Below are 17,722 nucleotides of genomic sequence, written 5' to 3'. Positions count from 1 at the left end.
TTTTCATATTTATCCACAACAACATAAATACATGTAACACTTCTCCTCGCAGTCACTTGTATGTGTCACGTTATATTCACGTCAGCAGAACCCCAATTAATCCTTTCTACGGTGATGGCTCCCACACGAATTCTTTGCCAGTAGATGATGAACGTGACACGTCGAAACGTGGCAGTATATGAATAGCGCCGCTGTGCTAGAAATCTGAGACCTTATCAGCAGAGTACCTTCAGGAAAGTCTACATTCACACATAGTCCAGCTCACTGTACTTTATTGTGCTGTTCACAAATGGCTCTGAGCACTATGGGACTTAACATCTGAGCTCATCAGTCCCCTAGAACTTAGAACTACTTAAACCTAACTAACCTAAGGACATCACACACATCCATGCCCGAGGCAGGATTCGAACCTGCGACCGTAGCGGTTGCGCGGTTCCAGACTGAAGCGCCTAGAACCGCTCGGCCACACCGGCCGGCGTGCTGATCACAGTCTGAGAGCCTGCATTATACAGCGCTATAGCGGACGAACAACGAATATGATGGTTTGGTAAGCAATTGTATGCTACAACATTTACTCTCGGCTGCGTTATATAGAACAAAGTCATATCAAAGACATTTCAGAGTTCGGGATACTGCCCCTCGTTTAGGTAACTCCACGTTTCGTATTTCAGCAGAACGATGGTTAGCCATACGTGACAAGCAACGGCCAAGGCCCTTAGAAGAAAAGTATGTACTGCAGCTCTCTGAACCACCCGTTTGCCTGACATGTCACCGTTTGAACGTGTCTGGTATATGATTGGCCGATAATTTGTTCGTTATCCCTTAGCAACCATTGTTGATGCTTTACTGACTTCTTTTCAAAGAATGTAGAGCGAGTTTCGTCAGAAATTAACTATGTCTTCTATAATTCCATGCCAAGACATTTAGAATCAGTGATTCCAGCAAATGGGGACTTCACACTATACTGAATTCTCAGAGTCGGATCCCATAGACTTACTTATTTACTTCCTGTTGTTTGAGTTCGGTCATAAACCGTTCGTCTAAATAGTTCCGAGACTCGCTGTATTCCTGGCACATGGGCGCCGTCAGCGCAATAAGTATGGTGGTGGGTTGAACTTAACAATTGTAAACAACAGATGTGCATTCGACCAGACAGTTGTAAGCAGGCAGTGTTCTACATCTACATCTATACTCGACAAACCGCTATGAAGTGTACGGAGAGGGAATTCCCGTTGTACCAGTTGCGAGGATTTTGTGGCCGGCCGGAGTGGCCGAGCAGTTCTAGGCGCTACAGTCTGGAACCGCGCGACCGCTACGGTCGCAGATTCGAATCCTGCCTCGAGCATGGATGTGTGTGATGTCCTTAGGTTAGTTAGGTTTAAGTAGTTATAAGTTCTAGGGGACTGATGACCTTAGATGTTAAGTCCCATAGTGCTCAGAGCCATTTGAACCATTATGCTAGGATTTTCCTCCTCCTGTTTACGTATGGATCGCGGGAAGAATGATATTTAAATGCCTCCGTATGCGCTGAAATTAATCTGTATTGTAGTATATTCCAAGAGGCATCATTTAATGCCGGTTCTTGAAAATTTGTTAAGTAGGCTTTCTTGGAATAGCTTGCGCCTGTCTTCAAGAGACTGCCAGTTCCGTTTTTCAGTATCTCTGTAAAACTCTCGCTAGGGCTAGATAAAGTTGTGGCCATTTATGCGGCCCTTCTCTGTATCTGCTCAATATCCCCTGTTAGTTCTATTTGGTACGGGTCCCACAAATTTGAGCAATATTTTAGGATGGGTCGCACCAATGATTTGTAGATTGATTGCACTTCCCCAGTATTCTACCAGCAAACCGAGGTTCGCCACCTGCTTTACCTACGACTGAGCCTATGTGAGCATTCTATTTCATATCCCTACAAAGTGTTACGCCCAGGTATTTGTACGAGTTTACCGGTTCCAACTGGGACCCATTGATATTATGGTAAAAATGTAAATGACGTGCATCTAGGGCCTCCCGTCGGGTAGACCATTGGCCAGGTGCAAGTCTTTCAATTTGACGCCACTTCGGCGACTTGCTCGTCGATGGATATGAAATGATGATGATTAGTACAATACAATACCCAGTTCCTGAGCGGAGAAAATCTCCGGCCCAGCCGGCAATCGAACCCGGGCCCTTAGGATTGACAATCTGTCGCGCTTTCCACTTTTTTTTCTTTTTTTTTCATTTTGTTCGTTGTTGATCGTTGTGTTTGGTCGTTGCGGACGTCACTTGACATCCGTTCAAGCTCGTTGTTGACCCTTTCACTCAGTGTTTTTTATTACAGAGGCCAACCAGCTCTCTGACTGAACCCGCTGAGCTACTGTGCCGGCAATCACTCGGATACCGGGAGCTGACAATGTTATGGTCGTACGATGCTATGCTTTTTTTCGTTTTGTGAAGTGCACAGTTTTACCTTTTTTGAACATTTTCTGCAAGATGCCAATATTTGCACCACTCTGAAATCTTATCAAGATCTGATTGAATATTTGTGCAGATTCTTTCAGACAGTACTACATTACACATAACTGCGCTAGCTGTGAAGAGTCAGAGTTTAGTATTAATATCCAGTGCAAGGTCATTATTATACAACATGGACACCAAAAGGCCTTACACATTTCGCTGGGGCACATCCGAAATTACTTCTAGATATGTCGATGGCACTCCACACAAAATAACTTGCTGAGTCCCCCCTACCAAAAAATCGTTAATTCAGTAACAAATTTCGCTTGATGCTCCATAAGAGGTATTTTTGGTAATAAGCTTAGACATGGTACTGACTCAGAAGCTTTCCCGAAATCGAGGAAAACTGTATCTACCTGTCTCGATCCACGGCTGTCAGTATGTCACGTGAGAAAAGTGCGAGTTGTGTTTCACATGATCCATGTTTTCAGAGTCCGTGCTGGTTGACATGGAGGAGGTCATACGTTGGGGCTCAGAATATATACTAAGATTCTACAACATATCGATGTTAAGAAGTGGATGTGCGCCCGAAGTGTTTCAAAGTTGTTTCGTCGCTCATCGCAATGGAGCAGCGTCTTTGAATTAAGTGTTCAAGACGTTTCCAGAGTGTTTTGAAGAAGATAAAATTGGAAAGTTTGTCTCGGGAACCATGACGCCCGACCGACACAACAAGCGGAAATTCTGCTGCACCTTAATTGAAATGCAACACGTGGACAGTTCTTTTCTGTCATCAGTGTTGACGAGACTTGCTGTTGTCTATATGAACCTACCACAAAACCATGAAGTGCACGTGGAAGGTCAAGACTGACGACTTAACCGACACTGAAGCCAATGTGATGCGGGAATTAAACAATATCCCAAAAAGGATTTTTCTGGCAGTTTCACATGGTTGTATGAAATTTCTGTGCGTTGTATTCAATTGGGGGGAGGGGCGGGGGGAGGGAAGGGAGTCTGTATAGAACACCTAAAACATTAAAATCGCCACCACAACTTTTCTCAATTTTTTTTTCTTTTTCTTTTGTAATCTAGTCTCAACCCAATCAGTGATAACGCTAACTAAGTCACATGTATCATCCTTAGTATTGCAATTTTAATTAATGTTAGTGTTTCTATTGTCGTCGTTTATACCGTTTCTAAGGTTTAGTCTATTATTCCTGCATTGTGCCTAAGACTTGGTACGATTAATGCCATGTGGATTGCTGATACTGGTAAATACTGAACAATTTTTGATATCGTGGCTCTGTTTCGTATTGTCTGTCAGTCTTACAGAAATCATACCCTAAAACCGCTACAGTATTGCCATATTGTGGATTTTAATGCAAGGGCTACAACAAGATGGGTAAGTAACTTATAAGGGGTAGTCAAATGAAAACGAGACGGCTTGAAAAAAATAAGTAAACTGTCTTTTATTTCAGAAGTAATCGCTGTAACTGTTAATACGCACATCTCGCTGTGAGACAAAATGGCCAGTGCCTTCATGGGAGAAATTTTTGCAGTTGCGTAGGGAACCATGATTGTAACCGGGCGTGCACTTCTTCGTCCGAAACGAATCGACGACCATAAATGTCTTTTTTCGGGGCTGGCCCACATATTGCCAAGAATGTTTCGAGTATGCCGCAGAAGCTTTGCTGGGAAGCTCTTACACATCCTTCAAACAGTCCCCCTCTCCCCCCATGCAATTTCCATATTTTTGGAGTCTCGAAGAAAGACATTCATGGTCGTTGATTTGCTTCGGACAAAGAGGCGCACGCCTGGGTACACTCATTCTTTTGTAGGCAACCGCAAACATTTTTTCATGAAGGCAGTGACCGCCTTGTCTCATAGCGGGATAAATGTGTTAACAGTGATGGATATTCCTTTTTAAATAATAAACAGTACTTACTTTTATCCATCTGTCTCCTTTTCATTTGAGTGCGCCTTATAACTGTTAATAAAAAAAAGTGCTAGCTAACCATTTCCTGTTGAATTGTATAAGCAACAGTTATTTAATTCAAGAAGTTGTCCTATACGAACAACTCATAAAGTACAGTCAAAATGGAATCGACTGGAGCCACAAAAATAATGGGAAAGAAGGAATTGGACAAAATCTGAAAGAAACTATAAAAACTAATTCCTAATCTTTTTTACCTTTCATGGCAGATCTACCAAGAGCTGAAGGCACTGGGTGAATTGGACAACACTTACCTGGTGTATACATCAGATCATGGCTACCATTTGGGCCAGTTCGGGCTTGTCAAGGGCAAGTCATTCCCATTCGAGTTCGACGTTCGTGTGCCATTCCTGGTGAGAGGCCCTGGCGTGCAGCCAGGCACAGTGTGAGTATCCCTAGTCTAGCAATGCCTACATCACTTAGTATCCCTAGTCTAGCAATATCTTCATCACTTTCTGGGACTTGGTAAAGCTTTTCAGCAAGGTAACTGATTCATATCTATAGATGTTAATTATACCTCTGTTATCTGTTCAGGGGCATATCCAGGGGGGGGGGGTGTAGTCGTTGGGCTGCAGGTCAACCCCCGTCCAGAACTACGCCTGTTTCTTCTTAATCTCAAGGAAAAGTCTTTGCAGCAAAGCTTTCAGACTTAAAGTCCTCAAAAATTTTCACGCTGTCGTAGTTGAGGTTATAATAGATTGAGGAAATACCTTCATTTACTTTAGACAATTTGGAGATGACACAGTGACGCAAAATTTCTTTGAGCTTCCCCTCCCCTCTGCCCCACCCCCTTGGCCCCCTTTCTCAAGGCCACAATCCTGGATTCGACTCTGTTTTATGTAAAATGTTGATATAAGAGTCACAGCTATAACCTCAAGAGATTTAGGCAAACTATTGCAGTGAAAATTTTAATCGCATACATGAGTTCAGTATGTTAACACACTATCAAATCGCTAACTGAAGACTTTTCTCACCTGCATAATTTTTCATTAAGCATTAATTTTTCTTGTACTATATACAGAAATGTTAATTTGATATATGAATAGATTTGGGCAATTTAACAAATCCTAACTAATGACAAAGTACACTACTTTACTTGCCTGTCCATGTTTCTTGTAAATGAATCAGACAAAGAACCTTACCTATTTATTCTGACACTAGAGCAACTATGGGAATATATTATGGAAACGATGCATTGTTTGAAATGACATTCTATAGCTCTGTGAAAGAGCAGAAGACTATTTGCAGTGAACTTCTTCAAAAAGTAGTTTGAAAATGTGCAAAATGTGAGGCTACAACAATATTCCAAAACAGTGTAGCCTCAGATGCACCATATGAGGTTTATGTGACAATATTGTTGATCCTGCCAACCATGGCATTTAAGTTTAGTACATCATTTTGGGATTTTTGCAAAAAATTGAGTGTAATCACATAAAGGCACCAAACTATTATATTCCAATATTCAAGAGCTATCAAATACTCTTAATAAAGAAACCTTGCTACATTTAACAAAACTGGAGAGCTCAAATTTAAGACACATACCATAATTATGAGAATCAATATAAAGTATTCAACAAATTTAGTCCTTTTTACTTAGTAATGTCACTAACCTATGCCAACTGTCAATAATCACATTCAACTGTAATTTGGTAACTCCAGTTGAAAACACTATCAGTCTGTTTCTGCAGTCTATATACAAATGTGTGAGCATTTCTTGTTATTTCATAAAACTTCATCAATTGTAACTATAAAATGAGTTGCTGTTCATTAACAGTATCCCACAATATGTAACAGATATGTCAAAATATGTTCAACAGTACCTGTATAGAGTGGTATAGGAATTCCAATATTTATCAACAAACTACTATGTGAATTGATAATCCAGCATTAAGAGCTAGTGCACATCACATAGTTTTATTTATCCTCCTTCTTCCTCATCAGTCAATGTTAATGTCCATATCACTGCATTTTTTAATGTCAAAAGTATCTGGACACCCCTAAAACATACTTTTTTCATATTAGGTGCATTTTTCTGGCACCTGCTGCCAGGTATTCCATATCAGCGACCTCAGTAGTCATTAGACATTGTTAGAGAGCAGAATAGGGCGCTCCGCAAAACTCACAGACTTTGAACAAGGTCAGGTGATTGGGTGTCAGTTGTGTCATATGTCTGTACGTGAGATTTCCACACTTTTAAACATCCCTAGGTCCACTGTTTCTGATGTAATAGTGAACTGGAAATGTGAAGGGACATGCACAGCACAAAAGCGTACAGAGTGACCTCGTCTGTTGACTGACAAGACTGCCGACAGTTGTAGAGGGTCATAATGAGTAGTAGGCAGGCATGTACCCTGATCACCACACAGGACTTCCAAACTGTATCAGAATCCACTGCAGGCAAAAAGGAATGCAAATGTCTCAAAAATGAGATTGGTAGGAAGTGCAAAATGGCTAATCAAGGATGGACAGAGGACAATTGTAAGGATGTAGAGGCATATATCACTAGGGATAAGATAGATACCGCCTACACGAAAATTAAAGACACCTTTGCAGAAAAGAGAACCACCTGTATGAATATCCAGAGCTCAGATGGAAAACCCGTCCTAAGCCAAGAAGGGAACCCACAAAGGGGGAACGACTATACAGAGGGTCTATCTATACAAGATCAATGTAGTTGATGGCAATATTATGGAAATAGAAGAGGATGTAGATGAAGATGAAATGGGAGATACGATGCTGTGTGAAGAATCTGACTGACCACTGAAAGACCTAAGCCAAAAATAATGCCCCGGGAGTAGACAACATTCCATCAGAACTACTGATAACCCTGGGAGAGCCAGCCATGAAAAAACTCTTCCATCTGGTGAGCAAGATGTATGAGACAGGCGAAATACCCTCAGACTTCAAGAAGAATTCTTTACAGATAAATGGGAAAACTAGTAGAAGCTGACCTCGGGAAAGGTCAGTTTGGATGCCATACAAATGTCGGAACATGTGAGGCAATACTGACCCTATGACTTATCTTAGAAGATAGGTTAACTAAAGGCAAACCTACGTTTCTAGCATTTGTAGACTTAGAGAAAGCTTTTGACAATGTTGACTCAAATACTCTCTTTCAAATTCTGGAGATGGCACGAGTAAAATACAGGGAGAGAAAGCTATTTACAATTTGTACAGAAACCAGACTGCAGTTATAAGAGTCAAGGGGCATGAAAGGAAAGCAGTGGTTGAGAAGGGAGGGAGACAGGTTTGTAACCTATCTCTGATGTTATTCAAGCCGTATATTGAGCAAACAGTAAAGGAAAAAATGAAAACTTAGAGTAGGAATTAAAACCTGTGGAGAAGAAATAAAAACCTTGAGGTTCGCTGTCAGAGACAGCAAAGAACCTGGAAGATCAATTGAATGAAATGAACAGTGTCTTGAAAGGAGGATATAAGACGAACATCAACAAAAGCAAAACGAGAATAATGGGAATGTAATCGAATTAAATCAAATGATGCTGAGGGGATTAGATTACGAAATGAGAAACTTAAAGTAGTAGTTTTGCTATTTGAGGAGAAAACTAACTGATGATGGTCGAAGTAGAGAGGATGCAAAAGTACGCTTTTAGTGGCAAGGAAAGCGTTTCTGAATAAGAGAAATTTGTTAACATCGAGTAAAGGTTTAAGTGTCGGAAATCTTTTGTGAATGTATTTGCATGGAGTATCGAGTATTTGTATGGGAGTGAAATATGGAAGATAAATAGTTTAGACAAGAAAGAGTAGAAGCTTCCGAAATGTGGTGCTACAGAAGAATGCTGAAAATTAGATGGGTAGGTCATGTAACTAATGAGGAGGTACTGAATAGAATTGGGGAGAAGAGGAATTTGCGGCTGAGCTTCACTAGAAGAAGGTAGGACACGTTCTGAGGTGTCAAGGGATCACTGATTTAGTATTGGAGAGAAGCATTGAGTGTAAAACTCGTAGTGGGTAGACCAAGAGATGAATACACTAAGCAGATTCAGGAGGATGTAGGTTGTAGTAGTAGTAGTAGTAGTAGTAGTAGTAGTAGTAGTTGTTGTTGTTTTTTTTTCGGGAGGAGACCAGACAGCGAGGTCATCAGTCTCATCGGATTAGGGAAGGATGGGGAAGGATGTCAGCCGTGCCCTTTGAAAAGAACCATCCGGGCATTTGCCTGGAACGATGTAGGGAAATCACGGAAAACCTAAATCAGGATGGCCGGACACGGGATTGAACCGTCATCCTCCCGAATGCGAGTCCAGTGTGCTAACCACTGCGTCCCCTCGCTCGGTGCTGTAGGTTGTAGTAGTTACTCAGAGAGGAAAAGGCTTGCACGGGATAGGGTAGCATGGAGAGCTTCATCAAACCAGTCTCTGGACTGAAGACCACAACAACAGACTGGCCTGCACAGAGTCCTGACCTGAATCTTATAGACACCTTTGGGATATTTTGGAACACCGACTTCGTGCCAGGCCTTGCCGCCGGACATCGATACCTCGCCTCAGTGCAGCACTCCATGAAAAATGGGCTGCCATTCCCCAACAAACTTTCCAGCACCTGACTTAACGTATGGAAGTTGTCATCAAGGCTAAAGGTTGGCCAACAACCATATTGAATTCCAGCATTACCGATGGAGGGCACCACGAACTTTTAAGTCATTTTCAGTCAGGTGTCTGGATACTTTTAATCAAATAGTGTAAATTAGTACTCCACAATCAACTTGACGCCATTTGGTGGAAGATTCTTTTGGAACCACTAGCTTATCCCCCCTTCATATGTTCCATTCGCAAATGTTGTACCAGGGAAGAATGGATTATCCATAAACCTCTGTATTAGCTCTATTTACTCGAATTTTCTCATTCTGGTCATTTTGAGACATATGTGGGGGAGAGTAATATGTTGTCTGGCTCTTCCTGGTACATACTCTGTTGTAATTAGAATAGTAAATATCTCTGTGATTCGCAATGCCTGTATTGATGTAGGTCAAAAAGATAAAATGAGAAGCAAGCTTTCTGTATGTCCACATCTATTTGTAGAAGACAAGAAGAATAAACAGATATATATGACTTCTCTACAGTTCCAATGCAGGTGACAGATGAAACACATGAAAATGCGTGAACTCCACAAAGAATTAAGGAATTATTGACACATGGACTAATGTGGGCTTTTCAATTGACTTCTCGAATTTTTTCTTGTACTCCTTCATGTACAACTGACATTGACGCAACAAACTCGTAACTTTGAGCCCTACACAATGCAGAGTGCAGCCCATACTTTTCCAGGTACTGTTGAATATCTTTTGTTTGTCTCACATCAACAGGAAACACCAGAAGGATTCTCAAACTTCCACAATGTCATTATCTATATGGACATACCAAATTGAATTATTTGGGCTTTTCTGTTCTCATCAGGAGAGCTATCTACAATTCAAAATTTTGCCATAATATTTAGCCCTTTTTATATCTGCAGTAATTTTTTCCTTAACATGTTCACCCAAAATAAAAATAAATTCATTTTTATCCCTTTTGCAAAATAAGGAAGCACTCTCTTTAACCCATTAGAGGACTTTCAATATCGGTTCATATTTCACCATCAGTACCAATTCTAAGAAATTTTTTCTTTTTTCATGAAATGTTTTCATGATGACTGCAGAAATCAAGGTTTTGCTGGGCTAAGAATAGGGGCTGTAAAATGTTTCTCTACTTCTTAGTCTCCCAACTTTCTGATTATCTGTGTCAATGACTGCATTAAGTTTTTATCCCATAGAAAGTGTTCTCCATTTTTCTACATTTGATAGTTATTCAAGTCATGGGTTATGCTTTGATATGTATGGATTCAATTCCACCACTAACAGAAAGTGTTGTGGACTGACAAGACAGCCAGTCCACAGTGACGGGTAACCGAAAGGCACGCGCTTTAACTCACGCAGTCTGGCGTGAGGTCTGAAACAGGATACGTAATGAATGCTATAAAGAAAAGAATGTAGCTGCTTGAATACTTAACTTTAATCCACAGTTGGTGAACATTGGTCTTGTTACTGTACATGCTTCATTAGATACATAGCAAAGGATAAATGGCGCCTTGCTAGGTCCTAGCAATTGACTTAGCTGAAGGCTATGCTAACTATCGTCTCGGCAATTGAGAGCGTTGTTCTCAGTGAACCTTTCCTAGCAACATCGGCTGTACAACTGGGGCGAGTGCTAGTAAGTCTCTCTAGACCTGCCGTGTGGCGGCGCTCGGTCTGCAATCACTGATAGTAGCGACACCCGGGTCCGACATATACTAGCGGACTGCGGCCGATTTAAAAGCTACCACCTAGCAAGTGTGGTGTCTGGCGGTGACACCACAGAAAGAAATTTATTTTTGTTGTTTTCACCCTGAGAGGCAAATAATTGGCAGCAAAAACAGTACAGTAACTTTGTTGATGGTGTGTATAGTATCCATCTCCATAAATATTTTACCTCACTGACATGAGAGTAAAAGAACAAGGAAGTGTTCCTTTAGTGTGTTCATCTGGTCTTTCTATACATTCAAAAGGTATCTCTTTGTTTTTTGTACTTCACTACCCTTTTCAGTAATCACATTTCTGATATTCTCTGGAACAGCATTGGTCAACGTGTAGTATCATTTGATGGAGAAGTAATGTTAGATGCATGAAAATTATGTTCAGTCCCAGTATTTTCTCATCATTATTATTTTCATTGTCCTTTTCTTTTTGTCACTTCCATCAAACTCTTCATTAAAATCACATACATTAGGCTTTTGACTTGTGTCTCTAATCTCAACATCAACATTTATCTGTGCACCAGAGCCAGATTCGGCAGTTTGATTACTCTTTCCTCTGCCACCTTTATTTTCTGCACAATATTTGGAGAAAGATCCAGTGAGTGATTTAGCCTGTCAGTCTTTGCTTTTCTGAGCTTTCTTTGTTGACAGCCAGATTGGAGAATTACTCTCACTAAAAAAAGATTTGCAAGATTATTTTCATGACACATTTTCAAACCACTGTAATTTTTTCTCTTTACATATCCTGTAGGTTTATAGCAGAGAATGGATACGTTACGTATTGATCATAAACATGTGCTCATTGTCAAATGAGTATTGTTTATAGTGTTTATATAGTTGCTGACCATAAAGCTAAAAAAGATTATTCTTACTTTACTGTATCATAAACCATTATTTGTTTTGTTAAGTATGAAGATTTTAAAATCTGTAACATATTTTACAATGAAGTGTTACTTTCTTTAACACAGTGTAACGAAACAATCTGATGTTTTCAGAGGATTACAGAAGTTTAAGTGTCCATGCATTTCTGATCCGGATGTATACAAGGGAAAATCTTGAGATTTTAAGAATCTAATTAGAATGTAGGGTTACTTGGGCTCTTCTTAGATACATGATAATGCAATCACAGTTTAAACCTACTTAACACACCACAACAAAAATCTAAAAAAATACTGCATCAATTACTTATTACTTCTAACCGAGCTTTAAGAGGAATGAAATGAAATAAAGTTAACATGCAACTAAAATTATTCTAAAGCACAGACATTAGTGGACTGTTCGGGTCTTCTCTGTTGTAATTGGTATTCTCCATTAGTTTTAAATGGAAGGCAAAATGAATTCCTGCAGCAACTACCATCTTCATTTGGTCTTCTAACATGTTATGGGTTATAACATGATTTTATGACGGTATGGTTATTGATTGCCCTCATTACTATTCTTTAATAGGTATGTTTTTCTTTTATAAAAGAAATCCTCACATAATTTCTCTGTTGTTCAGATCTGTTATTTATGTTTCACGCTGAAGCCACCATATTGGGAGTGGGGTGCACGCCTTTAAGGTGCTGTCTATAATTAGATAAAGATTTGAGTGATATTGGGTGTTCTCCTCAGAAAATAAAACATTACGAACTTTTGGTACAGTTAGTTCTGGCATATAAGGTCTAGCAGACACTAACATTGATCGTGATGTCTCCAGGTGGTAAAAACCATTGCTTAAATCTAGATGGTTCTACTCTACTTCGTAAAATAAACTATTTAATAATTATGTTATAGCCATTAAAAGTTAATTTTTAGAATGTACTCGTAATACTTTGGTTCAAAAATTAATAAATCGCTGGCTAGCTCCTCACTGCAGCTACACTAGTATTTTTAAACTCTACTTACAGTACATCTTTGTAGACAGCATAGCTGTCAAAAACCATTTGATGTGGAATAGAACCGTTTATGATTCTACAACATTTAAATATCATGCAACGCTTTACAAAAATTCTAAACATACCCCTTGACAATTGCTGTGGCCTAATCATGGGCAAGTAGGCACCTATGTATGCTGCCTCTAACTCTAAACTGGCTCTTATTTGCTGAAGCTGGTAAGACTCTTAGACTTACGAGCAATACTCAAGAATTGCTTGAACATTCATTCAAAACATTAGGGATCTTAAGTTAAACAGAGCCTGTCATGTAACACTGGTAATATAAACTTATATTCTTGGTGATAACATACTCTGTTAATCAGTGTTGTTAAAGCTCAGAAAATTATAGCCACTAGTACTTTCAGGAGGTTTAAGGCAGAATAATTTATTTTTACTTACATTAAAGTCTAACCTCCAATAGTAGAACTAGATATTGCAATGTATAGTGTACTGGACACCTAAAAACATTTCGCGTCGTAGCAATATTTGATGCCTGCAGGTAATTTACGCGTGTATCGAGTTTCAAGTCGCAAAATCTGTTGCTATTTTTCCTGTTTCTTAATTTTTGGTGTAGCTTTTCTGAAATAACCGTGCGCTTTGGCAATAATGCTCACCTGAATGATTTCAGTAGACGATATATTGAAAATTTTGCCGGTGTAATTTTGACTGCAGCGAGTACAGATTTCAGCTTTGGCGTCGGTTTGAGTATTCACATGTGGATTCAGGCCAAGGCTCTACAACCGAGGAGTGGAGTATATCTTTGGTTTCCACTCTTTGCTACGCGAGAGGAAGTAAATCTAATCCTTGGTGGAATTTGGGAGTCAGGTGGTGGTGTGTGAAGAGGTACTAATTTTCGTCGTGTTTTGGGTGAAATTATCGTGCACAGTGTTACTACGGAATACACAGTACATATCATACAAGAGCTATTTGATAACGACAGTTGCATTGAGATTCCATATAACTGTTGCTCGTGCTGACGAGAAGCTAAGCCAAGATGTCTGGACGTGAAGGTGGGAAGAAGAAACCTCTGAAACAACCAAAGAAGAAGGAGCAGGAAATGGACGAGGACGACGTCGCTCGTAAACAGAGGCAGAAAGAAGAGGCGAAAGCTCTAGCAGAAGCAAAAGCAAGAGCAGCTCAGAAGGGCCCTCTTGGCGGAGGTGGAATAAAAAAGTCTGGTAAAAAGTGATTGACGCAGGAATTCGCAGTGTCTTTTTTTTCTGTCAGTGACGTATGTTACTCGTGCAAGAGGAAACGCAAAAAAAAAGAGATTGAATGCTATTGTAATTTCGAAACGTCCAGAAGTATGATAAAATCTTACAAATATGAAATTCACTCGGGTTTGTAATTTGTCTGTACTGTTCAAGTAATGGTCGTTTTCCTGAAGTTATTCTTGCTTTGTGACTTTCTTTGATACTGCCAGACGTGATGTGTGTAATGACTTCTAACTATTGAACTGTTGAAAATGCCATACTTCTGTTACTGTATTGTTCGCAGCATTTATCTTTTTTATATCTATTGAGAAAATAAATGTCTTTAGCTGTATATAAACTCATTTCATTAATTATGTACACACACACACACACACACACACACACACACACACACACACACACACACACACACACACCCCTTGATAAGTTTTGTGTTATAGAATTAATGTGTGTCCCACTCTTAATGGTCACATTTCAGTAAAACATTTATTTTCCTCTTTGCCTAGTTTGATGTTGAGGAAAACAGCTTTCATACTTCAATCATTTGAAATACTGCCTTGCTATAGTTTTTAAAGGCAAGCTATATAGATTTACAATGGATAGTTTTAGGAGACACAGATAAATGTCATGACGATAAACACCTGGAAAAGGGATACTGTGTATTCAAATTATTACTGGATTTGATGTAATGTTTGCTCCCAGATTATGCGAAGTTATGTTTAGCATGTCGGCTTTGAATGGAAATTGTTATTCAGTGGGAAGAATTCTATATCCTTGTGTTGCAATGAGAGCACATTTAAGCTGTAATTTGGAAAGCTTTGTTTAATCCGGCCCTTTCCGTCATGAAGTGTTTTTCTACTGTTCTTTGCATGTGAATAGTGTTTGACAAGTGGATGAAAGGACAATAAGCAAACTTTTGCTACTCAGCATTAGTGCTGATAAGGCTGCAGGTAATATAACAATGTTGTGTAGTGTAACATGTATAGTTCGAACAGAGGTTGATTTTGGTAAGTTTTCTGCCCATGCCTTGATACTTGGGAACTAGTGAGGATGCACAGTCTAATGCACTTTTAGCCCTGTTTGTAAAAGTTACTTGCACGTTAATGCACAACTAGGTCCATGCATAATAGTGTTGCATTTTATTTGCATATGACCCCAATAGCAGTTTTGATAGCTATTGACCTTACCTGTATAGGATATTTGGTGTAATTTTTTTAAAAACCTTTAAAACATTTATTACATTCCTATGTTGAACTACTAGTTACTTTTTGGCATTGCTTAGTCTTCTTCAGGCTGCTGTTTCTGGTATTTAGCTCAGTGTGTCCCACTTTCTGTCCTTGGAGCTACATTTGTTACACCTTCTGTAGTGTCAGTCTTTCATTCTGCTGTCTGTGTAGCCATTAATTGTATTTAGTAATCTAATTTCAATCACTATTGATGGTTATAAGTAAACCATAAAAAAGTAGGAAGCCTATTGTTCATTGTGTGGTTTTCCAATTATTTTTTAGTATGTCAAATTACTGTCCTACCAATATTTTCTAATTTTGGTGATAGCTTTTCCCCCCCTCTCCTTAGATCATCTTAATACCAGACAAAGCAAAGAGAAACACTGAATGTTCTAGTATTTTTCCAAACACCATGCACAATTGTTGTTCTTAATTGAATGATGTTCCTTGCCCTGTGAAATGTGGGTCACGAGATACCTTATAAAAATAATTTCACTGGTGCCTATTTGGAGTTGAAACAGTGTTTGTAGTGTCTAATCCAATTTCTTCTTATCTCTTTTGTTATTGCCTATTAACCTTCTTTATAATATCATAGGCCTCATTTCATCATGTGGAGTGAAAACTCCAGTCCCACTACTGTGGTTTCACACTGTTTGCATCCTGAGGACTAGTGTACCAGGGGATACAACCCGTCGGCTTTGGACAATGACGTCACAAGTCGCCAAACGAGAAGCGATTCTTCTTAGTGTTGTAGCTCCCTTCAGTAGCTGATAAGTGTTTTTTGGCTTTTTTAAAAAAAATCTCACGAGGGGAGAATAAACAGATCCACTTTATTAAGCAATCAGTAAAAAAACGAAACTGAAACATAACAGCAAAAGCGAAAATGGTACACTGCTCACTGGCGACTTGTGACGTCATTGTCCAAAGCCGACGGGTTGTATCCCCTGCTACACTAGACCCGCATCCTGCATCCTCGGTTTTAATATTTTGTGAATGTGTTGCATTCCATACATTGGCTCTTCCTCCCTTCCCCCGTTTTCTGTCTGTAAATTAAAGAACTGTAGTAGCAATTAGGTGTCTGTCTGCGAGGGTATTTCACACAACTCATTGCTGTGTTGTACTAAGAGGTACAATGGGCAATGCTTGGAACTGGAACATGGTCCTACTTAATCATCCACATTAAGACCACAGTTTCTTTTACTAATTTTTTTTTGTTGCATTTGTGGGTCACCATGTGTTAATGACATGCTTTCTGCAAATAAACATTGTGTAATTGGTTTTGAAATGCAGATAATTAGGGTGCACACAAAGTTTGAATGTTGCTTATGATTTTCAGTATTTTGCATTTCTCTACGTGTCACTCCTTATCCACCCTTTAGCATATTTAGCACTGACTTTGTTGACTGCTTTGCTCCCTTTAAATTGAGTAGTGGACAGAGGGTCTTTGAAAGAATTGCTCTTGTGTCAAAGTAAATTCCAACATGCCAGCTTAGCTTCATCATGTAAGAATGAAACATTTCTAGTTTTTTAAATAAGCCCTGACAGTTTAATTTTCAAAGCAATGCCAGACATGTTATGTTAATTTGTAATAAATTACATAAGTGCTTGCTAAAGCAATGATGGTTGTAATTGCCCGATAAATCTATTATCAAGTGTGTGTGTTTATTATTATTTGCCAACACAAAATTGAGTTCTAAATATAAATTCAGTAAAAATGGAACTGTAAGAAACAGTCCACCTCAACATTTTCATATATGTGAAAACATGATCTACTGGGCAGCTGAACCTACTGATGCTGGATAGTGTCTATAAATCATGACCTCATGACTGACAATATTTTTATTGTCTATATAATCCTTTTTTGGAATCTGGAGAGTAGTCTGAGCCCTATATTAGATTGAGAGCTGACAAATTAGTGTTGAAGGCTTCAGTTAACCTATATCTGCATGTGAATATTAAAGTTCAGAAAATTAGAAAATGTGTTAAGCTTAGGATAACATAGCAGCAAATACTACGCAATAAATATTTTTAATAAGTTGAAATTAATGAACCTGTAATAGGAGACCCAGTATGTACCACTGTTTGTGTAAAGACTTGAATTTAATGCAAGAAACAGGAGCAAGTTATGTGAAATTTTGTTGCATTAATTTCTGTTATTTCCAGGCTTGTACACAATCAGCTTACACTCACAAAAAAGAGTGCTTTTCTGTAGTTTCAGTAGACTAAAGCCAATAAACTACAGCTTTTGGGCAGCTATGTTAGATGATGCAGCTACACTCTTCCATTTTTAATTGAGATGTTGCGCAGTTTAGACAAGGCAAATTTTCTATGAGGTGTATCAGAAAATGTTCATTCAGTTTCGCGATATAGTTACGGGAAGGTTCAGGGAAAATTTGAGTTACTTTGAGTAGTGCATACTCTTACAGTTATTAATGGCTTCAGTTTAGCCTTTGTATGTTGGTGAAAATACTGTTTTAATGTCAATGGTAAGTGTAAACCATTTCCCAAAATTATACTACATGGTTTCCCACAAAATTGTTTTGAGCAATTAGCTAATGGGACCACATAGAGTGCAAATAGCTGAGATAATTTACTAGTTCTCCAAGAAGAAAGCAATCGCCATAGTGTCATGACACAGTAATCTGTGACCACATGTTGGTT

At 39.1% G+C, this 17,722-nt stretch overlaps 1 protein-coding gene across 2 annotated transcripts in view; it reads left to right on the top strand.

The window, feature by feature from the left end:
- The window catches only part of LOC126457822 (extracellular sulfatase SULF-1 homolog), a 796,827-nt gene that overhangs the window by 655,988 nt on the left and 123,117 nt on the right, over window positions 1-17,722 (top strand). For both annotated transcript variants that reach the window (XM_050094450.1, XM_050094449.1), the window contains exon 8: window positions 4,633-4,808. In XM_050094450.1, the coding sequence (XP_049950407.1) occupies window positions 4,633-4,808 (176 nt within the window). The remainder of the gene's footprint in view (window positions 1-4,632; window positions 4,809-17,722) is intronic.

The sequence above is a fragment of the Schistocerca serialis genome, chromosome 2 (assembly GCF_023864345.2).
Source record: "Schistocerca serialis cubense isolate TAMUIC-IGC-003099 chromosome 2, iqSchSeri2.2, whole genome shotgun sequence".
NCBI classification, from domain to species: domain Eukaryota; kingdom Metazoa; phylum Arthropoda; class Insecta; order Orthoptera; family Acrididae; genus Schistocerca; species Schistocerca serialis.
This window is presented reverse-complemented; position numbering and strand designations above follow the sequence as displayed.